The following is an 11831-nucleotide window of genomic DNA, read 5'->3' on the forward strand; positions in this document are numbered from 1 at the left end:
GTGCAGAGGCTCGGGCCTGGGCGCTCAGTTGACTCCCCAGGCTGAGTGATGGGGGGATGTTGCCCCGATTCTCTAACCCCCAAGGACCCCTCCCCATCAGACTCAGCACTTCCTCTTCCCCACTCCCTCTCACAGCCCAAGACCCATGTGAGCGAAGGTTGCGCTGGAGGAAGGATGACCAGGCCCAGGGTCCCAGCAGACACCCAGGTGGCAAGTGGGCGAGGGGAATGCCAGGCACATGCCCCTCTGCTCCCCCACAGCCCTGAAGGTACGCTCGTCCCCAGTCCCTTGACCCTCTCAGCGCAACTGCGCCTCTGCCGCACGGCAACCCTTCTCCTCTCCCAGCCGCCTTCGGGCGCGCTGCTCTCCACCTCCTCTGCTGCTTCTCCCCACTCACCTGCCTCCCTTTGTACCACGTCTCTGGGGGGTTCGTCCCATCCACCCGGGTGTCGAGGTTCTCCAGCAGTGTCCAGCAGATGCCCTAGTTGTGGGGAGACATGGACTCTACATCCTCCCTCTCTGCCACCTAGGTTCTGCTCCATTTGCAATTCTCGTTATTTCATTTTCTTTCCTAGAAGTTCTATTTAATTCTTAATTTACTTGGTTGTTTTAAAAGTTTGCTGTTCCTAACTGCTTACTTTCAAGTCATTTTAATGCCTTAAAATATATTAAACATTTTTGTATTAACCAAGAATCTACTAATCCAAGGTGCTAGACACAATGCGGCTATCTTCTTATTTCCTCTCATTCTCATTCCTGGAGTCTTATTCCCCTGTGTGACTTTGTGAGTTTTCACAAATGCAACTCATTTTATTTAGGTGGTTTCACTGCTTTGAGCCCTGAGCAGAAGCTCAGATCCTGCAGAAGCACCACACCAACCACAGGATAAGTGTTTTAACCATTAAAATGGTTTTTAATCTAGTTCTAATCCTGTCAGAAGAATGGCTTCTACTCAGGAATATTCAAGGAATTTTCTTCCTTTTCCTCATGGTACTGATATCACTGCAGGCCAGCTCTCTTAATGGTCTCCTGGTTGTCATGTACCCTTATTCTGAGACTGTAATCCTTTGGGACTCCAGCTTTATAGATGTCTCCGTGACACTCCGCACTAGAGGCATGTCCTACCTTTGCTCTGCCCCTCCCAGATCCTGAGCTGGTGTAAAATGGAGGTTTGCAGTCCCAGATTCCACAGCTCTGCTTGCTTACTTCCCAGGTTGCAGCTTTCAGTAAAGGTTTAGCCTCTCTGCGCTTTTCAGCAATAATGCTTCATCAGTAGCCGTGGTGTGTATGGAAGCCATTGGAAGGGAGCCCTGTGTGGGGTCCCTGAACCCTGGGAAGTTCCTGTCCTGGTCTGACAGAGGCACTGGAACAGAGGTGGGAGGGCCGAAAGGTGGGGGGAGACTGGAGTGGGAGGCTACTGGGCAGCTGGAACGTGTAGGGTTGTCTGAGGGTGTCGCAAGTTTATGCACTCATAATGCACTCACCACTGGCAGGCTCTGGCTCAGGTGAGCAGCCCGCATGCTCTGGAGGTCCTGGCTGTAATGGCCTTGAGAAACTTTGTTAATCTCTCTACACTGTTTATCTGTGAAATGTGGATGCTGTGCACGAGGACCTCGTGGACCTTGTAGAAATGTCAGGAGAATTCAGAGGTTGAATACTTAGTAGTGCAATGGGAGCCCGAGGTAAATGAGCATCCATGTCCACTCTCACCTTGCACTGAGCTCAGAGGCGGCAGTGCTCTCTGCTCCACAGACCTAACCACAGAGGGAGCTGCACGAGCTGCTCTGTGCCCCTGCAACCCCTGCCCCCAACAGTCAGGGGGTTCGGGTGGGGTTGAGAGAGCAGCCTGGAGCTAGAGCCTCCCTCAGCACTGGGATCTGGGGGAGGCAGGACACAGAGCCATAAGTGTCCCAGCCTGATATAATGTCACTTGGGCCAGAACCACCGGGTGTCACCCAGAACCCTGCCGCATCTCTCAGTCATGGACCCTGTGACTACACTGGGTCCCCACGTCCTACCTCCCTTTTCTTTCTCAGCAGCTCTGCCTCTTGTCCTTAGCAGTGTGGTCTTGGCTGAATAACTTAGCCCCTTCATGGCCCCACCTGGGGTCCACTGTGAGAACGGAACCACAACTATTCCAACCTGGAGGGGAGACGTGGATTACACTGGTTCCACTTTACACTGTAGGGTCCAGGTGAGAGAAGCAGAGAAGGAGGGTGTTCCTGGGGCTATCACCTCAGGTTGGACAGCTGTTGTGTTAACCTGCAAAGTGGGATGCCAGAGAAGTTCCTCTCACCCAGGAGGCCCTTTCTGGAGCATGAGGATCATTCCATCCTTCAGAGCCAGCCAAAGGCCGTGTTCCTAGAGAGCCCCTAGCTCAAAGGCCACGCCCTCCCTGAGGATCTATTACAGCATTCGCAGGAACAGCAACGGTACCTGAGCTCTGATGGCAAGTTATTCTAAGAAAGCACATCTCCCTCCTCTGGAGAAATTGCAATTGCCAGAAGGCTGACCCCAACTCCCTGTCCCCTCTGCCAGGGCCTGCGCCTCTCACTGGGGTGTCTCCTCCACACTTCCACTGACCCCAGGCCTGGAGACAGAGCAGAACCCTGCCTGATGTGTATCTGCATGTCACACAACTGGGCAGAGGTTAGGGTGCTCTCTGCTGTGAGCCCAGCAGAAAGCCCCTCCCAGCCCCTGACTGTGTTGTCTCTCAAAGATCCCTGTGTTATAATGCAAATTCCCTGGGAGAGGAAAGCCTGTTGCATGACAATCCTTCAGTAAAAATGTGACCGGGAGGGAGCTCAAGCCTTCTGATAGCCAGTGGTAGTCAACAGTTCCAGGGAAACAGAAAGGGAATAATCTCCACGATGCGTGAACTGCTAGGTGTTAAAGAATCTGCCTTATTGTTGGACCAACTCAAATTGCACTGGCCACCAAGAAGATGGCCTAGCACTACCTGTTCCTGGCTAGTGACCCCAGAGCCTTAAAATGCTCTGTCCCTTCCACTTTCTGCATTCATTACAGGTCAGAACAGCATGACCTGTCTGCCTTGTGGGGGCCACTCACCACTACACGTGTGCTGATACAGGACAGATGTGCAGAACAAGTTAGTGATCTACATGTCACTTTGGAAATAAAGTCTTCACATTTGTGTCATTTCAAGGGCCTTGGGCAACTTAGCAGCAGCAGCAACAGCAAGGACCTTGGGGTGCTGGGACTGTCTCTGTCCTGGGACTGGCCAAAAGGTAACCTCCAGGAAACTAGAGCCAAACTGAAACTGTGGAAGGCTCAATGCAAACAGATTCAAACTGACAATAAATGGAGCCCTCAATCCTGCCCCCAAGGGAGAGGTAAGCTAAGAGTGACTGCAGGCACCTCACTGTGGAGCATCCACTTGTGCACAATCTCCCAGGAAGCCACCTCAAGCTGCCAAACTGGCTTCAGATGAGACACAGACCCAGCGAGGTCTTGCCAAGTGTCTTGCCAAGTGTCACATTTTGAGCAGACTTAGGATTTTTCCCTAGACATGCAGAGTCCCCATTGCTGTGTCCCCCTGAGTTGAGTTGCCAGAGGGTGAGGGCAGCAGGCAGTGGATGAGGTACCGAGATACTCCCAGCAGGGCTCCCACCACACAACTACTCCTACAGACAGCAGGACAGCCAATTTGGAGATGATCTAAACAGAGGCTTTTCTTTTTTTGACAGCAGTATAATGCCCCTCAGTCTCTGAGCATGTCACCTGCCCAGGCTGCAGAAATGAAGCAGTGGAGGGACTCTCCACCCATAGGCTTTCATTGTCACATGCTTGGCTGCGTGCCTGTGCGTCACGGAGACACCAGGGAGCTAACTTTGCAACTGCTGGGTACCAAGCAACCCTATACACCTCACTTCATCTTCAGGAACCCTTCTGAGGATAAATAAATTGAAGCACACATGAGGTCAAAGTATTTTCTCATTCCAGCCAGCAAGTAAGTGGCAGAGTACCAGATGTGTCTCCCTTCAAATAATGTGTTGTTTCCGTTCTCATTCCTGCCTTCTTAGCAGGTAGTGGTGCTGGACCCTTCATTATCTGCACCATCCTCATCAGCATCTCAGCATCCTCATTGTTATCACCATGTCATTATCATTCTTACTGTCATAATCACACTCATCCTTATGTAAACAACCTCATTACTATCATTATCCTCACCATCACCATAGTCATCTACCATCATCACTATCACCATCATCTTCCTTCTCTTCTTCACCATCTTCACCATCACCCTGATCACCAACACACCATCAGCATGTTACTTCCATTAAATAAAACTCTCAACTGGTTTCTCATTGCTCTTAAGATAAAGACTAAGGTCTTTAACCTAATACCTGAGACCATGTACAGCCCACCTCTTGTCCCTCCCTCCCTCTTCAGTCTCTAAACTCCAGCTCACTTGCCTCACTTGACTACTTAAATGACACAAGAACCTTGCCACCTGGGAATATTATTGCCCACTTTGCAGATCAGCCAATGTCAGTTTGAAAGACTCTTCAGGCAAATATCTCTTGATACCTAGAATGGAACACAGCTCTCTGTTTTATACTCATATATTGCTCTTTATTTCTTTCATATGATTTACCACAATTTGTTTCAGTTTCCTTGCATGACTCGCGTCTAACTTTGCTGTCAGAATCGGCTCCAAGGAAATAATGAGTTCAGTTTGTCCTGCTCTCCAACACACTCCTAGGGTCAGTCATGCAGAGGGCTCATGTAAATATGAAGCTGGGGGTTAAATGGCTTGTCCTTAAGGCCAGTGGATTTAGACAAAAGAAAAAAATGGAAAAGCAAGTTTCCACTTGATAGGTAAGGGTAAAAGGGGAGGCACTAGGGAGTCTGGGACAGTGTGGACGGCATAAATGTTGAGGAGCCACAGCTAGCAATAGTGAAAAGAGTAGGTACAAGGAAACCTGTGTACCCAAGAGCATGCACACCATGATTTTAGGTACTAGGTCTGAACATACAAGCTTGCTAAGGCAATGACAAACAGTTTAATACTGCCACCTCATGGCAAGGCTCAGAGCAACATATTCCTGGGGGAAAGAGAAGAGAAAAACCGAACTGGGCATGAAAATGCAAACAGGAGAAGAGAGAAGATCAAGAGGCAGAGTAAAGGACTCTGGGCTCATCTCCTATCAAAAACACATCAAAACTACAACTACATGTAGAGTGACTCTTGCTGAAATTGATCTAGGGACTAGAAGAGCAGCTCTTCTACAACCAAAGAAAAGACAGATCCACATGGAGTCTAATAGGAAGGTGGGGAAAGTGACCTGGTTGAGACACAATGGGGGACACAGAAGATGCAAGGATATCAGGGGCTTGGGGATCCTCCTTGGGGAGTGAGGTATTCAAGTCACTTCAGCCCTGGCATCTAACACCTAGAAAATAACCCCCCTTAGCTGATTTTAAAACCACTGGGGCTAACCTGAGGGCTATTAGAAACTAAGATTCCACTTCTCAAGAGTGCACACACAGACTTGCTTTTTCCTCATCACAGTGCTAAGGAAACATATTGAAAACTGCCTGGTGATCTGCCAGAGCCGCCCCAGTGAAACTTCCATCTAGTGCCAGGGTTCCTCTCCATCTCCTCTTGTTCTGGCACAGCTCTCCACTAAAGCAGAGGCTACTGTTGCCAGTGAGAATGCATATACTTGTGAGGAACATATCTAGTTCTAACCCTTGCCCTGCCTCTGAACAGGGCAGAGGCAGCCAGTGACATCTTGGGATTTGTGAAGTGGGAGGGGGGGATCCCTGCATAGACTCCAGAGGGGGTGAAGCTAGCTCCAGGGCAGAGAACACCAACACCTGAGCTCCCGGCGCTATGAAAATCTGATAGGGGGTGAGGCTAGCTCAGCGTTGTGGTACCAATCCCTGTGGCCCTGAACAAGTCACTAAGCAAGACACAAACCCTGGGGGCTAAGGTGAAACCAGCCCAAGTGCAGGCCCAAGCTCTCAGGCCCTGGCCATGGCCCAAACCAAGATGCAAACTACTGTCATAACTGGGAGAAATTAAGATCCCCCAGGCTTCTGCTCCAGCTAATCAACCACTGACTCTACCTCCAAGAGGGTAGTGACAGCTCCCGTTCACACCTAGCTCTGGTTCTAGCCACTTGTGCTCCAGCCCGACCTCCCACCCAAGGTAGGAAGATGTTCACTTCAGATCTAGCTGTCCCACCAAAGCCATGGGACACACACAGACTGCACAGGGACACTCACACATAAGAACACACCTTCAAGACCAGGAAAGTAACTGCTTTGCCTAATTTCATATAGACATGAAAAGTTAAAATGAGAAGACAGGAATATGTTAAAAAAAAAAAACCTGAAAAAATATGCAAATGAAAAAGATATCAATATTAATAAACTACCTGAGGAAGAGCTCAAAGAAACAGTAATAAGGATGCCAACTAAATTGGGTAGAAGTAGATGAACATGGTTAGAACTTTAACAGAGAACTAGAAAGTATAAAGGAGAATAATTCAGAGATGAAGAACACAATAACTGAAATGAAAAACACACTAGAGGGAATCAAAAGCCAATTAGGTAATACAGAAGAACACATAAACAAACTGAAAGATACAATAGTGGAAATCACACGTTTGAAACATGAAAAAGAAAACAAATTTGAAAAAATGAAGCTAGTTTAAGGGACCTCTGGGAAAACATCAAGTGTTCTGATATTTGCATTATAGGGGTGTCAGAAGGAGAAGATAGAAACAAATAGAAACTGTATTTGATGAAGTTATGGCTCAAAACTTGCTGACACTGTAGAAGGAAACAGACATATAGGTACAGGAAGCAGAGAGGATCCCAAACAAGATGAATTCAAAGAGACCCACATGAGGACATATAATTAAAATAGCAAAAGTTAAAATTAAAGAGATCATTTTAAAGGCAATAAGAGATAAAGAGTCATAAATAAAGGAGCCCAATAAGGTTATTGGTTGATTTTCTGCAAAAACTGTGCCAACTAGGCAGGACAGGAGTTATCTGATGTATTTAGAGTGCTGAAAGGAAAGAAAATACAACCTAGGATGCCTCTATCCAGTAAAATTATCTTTCATATTTGACTATTAAGAGCTTCTCAGACAAGCAAAATCTAAGAGTTCATCAATATTAAACCCACCTTATAAGAAGTGTTAAAGGGTCTTCTTTATGTGGGAAAAAAAGACTACAACAAGAAAGAAAATGTAGGTGGCAGAACTTTCCACCAGTAAAGGCAAATATATAGTAAAGGCTGTGGATTAACCACTTGAATAAGTTTAACAAAGATTAAAATACCGAAATTGTAAAAGCCAATTGTAAGTGCAATAAACAGCTATAGGATAGAGTGATAGTGTAAAATATGGCATTGAAAACACAAAACATGAAGAAGGGGGTAGAAAATGTAGGGCTTTTAGAATATGCTTGAACCCGAATGACTATCAGTTTAAAATAAGTAGAATTAGTTATAGTCAGCATATATGAACTACATGGTAACCTCAAATCAAAACCTTCAGTAAAAATCAGAAAGGACCACAAATGTAAACACTAAAGAAATCATCAAATTACAAGTGAAGAAACTAAAAGAGGAAAAGAACAGAGGATAACTACAAAAAGGCAACCAGAAAACAAGAAAGTGGCATTAAATACATACTATCAATAATCATTTTTAAATGCCAATGAACTAAATGCTCCAAGCAAAAGACATAGGGTGGGTGATTGGAACTGAAAAAAGAGAAAAACAAGATTCATCTATATGCTGCCTACAAGAGACTAGCTTCAGAGGTAACACACACAGACTGAAGTTGAGGAGATGAAAAATGCAAATGCAAACAAAAGGGACAATGGAATAGCAATATCATATCATTCAAAAAAGAATTTAAATCAAAGTTTAAAATAAAACACAAAGACACAGAAAATAGACTCATGGGCATGGGGAGAGGGGAGAAGAGGGCGAGATGTATGGAAAGAATAACATGGAAACTTACATTACCATATATAAAATAGATAACCAACAGGAATTTGCTGTATGGCTTAGGAAACTCAAACAGGGGCTCTGTATCAATCTAGAGGGGTGGGATGGGGCGGGAGATGGGAGGGGGGTTCAAAAAGAAGGGGAATATGTATACCTATGGCTGATTCATGTTGAGGTTTGACAGTAAACAACAAAATTCTATAAAGCAATTTATCCTTCAATAAAAAATAAGTTAAAAAGAAAAAACACAAAGAAAGGCATTATATTATGGTAAAGAAATCAATAGAAGAAGAGGATATAATATCTCTGAACACATTCACCCAGTACAGAAGCACCTAAATAAACAGAAACAAAGGGAGAAACTGACAATAAAATAACAATAGAAGATTTTAATATCCTTTTTACATCAATGGACAGATATCCAGATAAAAAATCAATAAGCAAACATTTGCCATAAATGACAGTCAATCAGTTGGACTTAAAAGCTATCTCTAGGACATTCCATTAAAAAATAACAGAATGCACATTCTTTTCATGTGTACACGGAATGTTCCCCAAGATAAATCATAGACCACAATAAGATTCAACAAATATAAAGGAATAGAAGTTATAAATGCTAGACCACAACAAGCTTCAACAAATATAAAAGAATAAAAATTATAAATGCTAGACCACAACAAGCTTCAACAAATATAAAAGAATAAAAATTATTTCAGGTATCATTTCCAAACACACAATATGAAACTAGGAATCAACTACAGGAAGAAAAATTGGAAAACAACCAAACATGTGGAGACTAAAAAATATACTACTAAAATCTCAATAGGGCAACAAAGAGATAAAAGAAGAAATCAAAAAATACCTTAAGCCAAATGAAAACACTGTTTTCCAAAATCTATGGGACCCAGCAAAAGCAGTTCTAAGAGGAAGTTTATAGCAGCATAGGCATACTTTAAGAAATAAGAAAAATATCAAATAAACTACTCTATCATCTAAAGAAATTAGAAAAAGAAGAAAAAAGCCCAAAGTCAGCAGAAAGAAAAATATAATAAAGATCAGAGATGAATAAAATAGACGAAAAACATTAATAAAAAAAGAATTGTATTTTTTTAAAAGATGGACAAAATTGATAAATCTTTAGCAGGCTCAAAGAAAAAAGAGATATATAAATACACAAAATGAGGGGGGGAAGAGGAAAAATCATAACCAATATCACAGAAATACAAAAAACAAAATCATAACAGAATAATAGAACAACAAATTGCCAACAAACTAGACAAAGTAGAAAAAATGGATAAATTCCCAGAAGCATACAATCTTCCAAAACTGAATCAGAAAGGACAGATAATCTGAACGGATGAGTAGTGAAATGGAATCAGTAATCAAAAAACTCCCAACAAACAAAAGCTCAAGACTGCATGGTTTCACAGGGGAATTCTACCAAATGTATAAAGAAGAGTTAACATCTATCCTTCTCAAACTATTTTAGAAAATGAAGAGGAGAAAATACTACCAAGATCATTCTACAAAACTACCATTACCCTGATACCCAAAACATACAAAACACTGAGCCACCACGGAAACTCAAAACATACTGGAGTGGGTAGCCTATACCTTCTCCAGCAGATCTTCCCAACCCAGGAACTGAACCAGAGTCTTCTGCATTGTAGGTGAATTCTTTACCAGCTGAGTTACCAGGGAAGCCTGTTACAAAACACTAGAAGAAAGGAAATTAAGTCCAATATTCCCTGGAGCTCTTAAAACTGTTACTACAAAGCAGATGCTGTCAGATCACTGAATCAGCATCTCTGGAAGTTGAAATTAATACATGAACTTAGAATTTGAACACTCACTTTCCAATGGGAATGAAGGAAACAAATGCCCTTCAGAGTTGTCAAAGGGAATTTTAGATGATTCATGCAGGAGACACAGATATATCTAGAGAACTGATGTTCAAGACCCTGTCATAAATCTGTCCTCGTCACCGATCATCTGGAGTCAGATTGCTTCCAAAGCACCTTTTTCATCGCTCCCTTCACATTCCTGTTCCTCAGCGTATAAATGAGGGGGTTGGTCATGGGGATAATGACAGTGTAGAAGAGAGACATGAACTTGTCCTGATCCTGGGAGTTGTTGCTGCTGGGCTGATAATACACATAGATGGCTGTGCCAAAGAACAGGGAGACTACCGTGAGGTGGGATCCACATGTGCCAAATGCTTTTCTCTGTCCTGCAGTGGACTTGATTCTTATGACGGCCCTGACAATCTGACCATAGGAGAACACAATCAACGCAACAGGTGTGAGAAGAATGATGACACTGGCAAAGAAGCTTGCATACACATTTATAGTGGTGTCAACACAGGCAAGTTTGAGAAATGGAGGGATCTCACAAAAGAAGTGGTCTAATTTATTTCTTCCACAACGAGGTAAAAGGAAGACAAGCTCTGTCTGCAATAAGGAGTTGGCAAAACCAGTGATCCATGAAGCAGAAGCCATCAGGGCACACAGACCGGGGTGCATGATTACCGTGTAGTGAAGGGGCCTGCAAACAGCTGCATAGCGGTCAAATGCCATAACTCCTAGGAGAATACATTCTGTACATCCCAATGCCAGAGACATGTACATTTGAACTATACATCCACCAAAGGAGATGGATTTGTCTGCTCCGCTGAGATTAAATAGAAACTGGGGAACAATGCTGGTGGTGTAACACATGTCCAGAAAGCTCAGGTTAGAGAGGAAAAAGTACATAGGGGTGTGAAGACATGGGTCCAAGTAGGACAATGCAATGATGGTTGTGTTTCCCAGCAAAGTGAAGATGTAGAAGATCAAAAGGACCACAAAGAGGACTAGCTCAAGTTGAAGCCTGTCAGAAAACCCCAGTAAGATAAATCCAGTGAAAGAACTTTCATTTTTCTGTTCCATCCTTTGTTAGCACATGGCTCCTGTCAAATCAAGCATTTAGCAATGTTAAAGGTATCTTCCCAAAAAAGTGCAGGGATAAACAGGAAAATTTGTCATGTTCAAAGGCATGGTCATTTGATTTATATGTAACTATTTGAATAAATGATGTACCTATTGAAAAAAATAAATAAATAAAGTCCAATATTCCTGATGAATATTGATGTAAAAATTCTCAACAAGATATTAGCAAACAAAATCAAGCAATATATAAAAGAATCATACATCATGATCAAGTGAGACTTATTCAGGAATATAAGGATGGTTCAACACCCACATTGATCAATGTGATACAGCACATTAACAAAAGAAATGAACAAAAGTTACATGATATAGATAGAACATAACTCAACATAATAAAGGCCATTTATGACAAACCCAGAGCAAGCATCATACTCAAAAGCTAAAAACTGAAACCTTTGCCTCTAAAATTAGGAACAGAACAAGAATGTCCACTGTCACCATTTCTATTTTACCTAGTATTGGAAGTCCTAGCCACAGGATTCAGACAAAAGAAATTTAAAAGCATTCAAATTGGAAGGGAAGAAATAAAACTGTCACTATTTGCAGATGACATGACACTATGTATAGGAGACCTTAAGTCTACTAAAAACCTATTAGAACTAATGAATGAATTCAGTAAAGCTACAGGGTATTAGATAAATATACAGAAATTGGTTGTTTTGTATATGTACTAATGAACTATCAGAAAGAGAAAGCAAAGAAGCAATCCCATTTTACACTCCTGTCAAAAAGAGAAAATACCTAGGAATAAACTTAACCAAGGAGGTAAGAGACCTATAGTTTGAAAACTATAAGACACTGATAAAGAAAATTGAAGGTGATACAATAAATAGGTAGATATTTTGCAT

At 42.9% G+C, this 11831-nt stretch overlaps 1 protein-coding gene across 1 annotated transcript; it reads right to left on the bottom strand.

The window, feature by feature from the left end:
• Positions 1-9961: 9961 nt before the first annotated feature.
• LOC110151197 (putative olfactory receptor 2B8) lies at positions 9962-10923 on the bottom strand. Its single transcript, XM_020914501.2, has one exon. It carries the CDS (start codon positions 10921-10923, stop codon positions 9985-9987), a length of 939 nt encoding a protein of 312 aa, XP_020770160.2. The 3' UTR covers positions 9962-9984.
• Positions 10924-11831: the final 908 nt, after the last annotated feature.

This window comes from Odocoileus virginianus, chromosome 15 (genome assembly GCF_023699985.2).
Source record: "Odocoileus virginianus isolate 20LAN1187 ecotype Illinois chromosome 15, Ovbor_1.2, whole genome shotgun sequence".
In the NCBI taxonomy this organism is placed as follows: domain Eukaryota; kingdom Metazoa; phylum Chordata; class Mammalia; order Artiodactyla; family Cervidae; genus Odocoileus; species Odocoileus virginianus.

Coding starts and splice junctions, on each gene's coding strand:
- LOC110151197 (XM_020914501.2), bottom strand. CDS start 10,923: ATGGAACAGAAAAATGAAAGTTCTTTCACTGGATTTATCTTACTGGGG.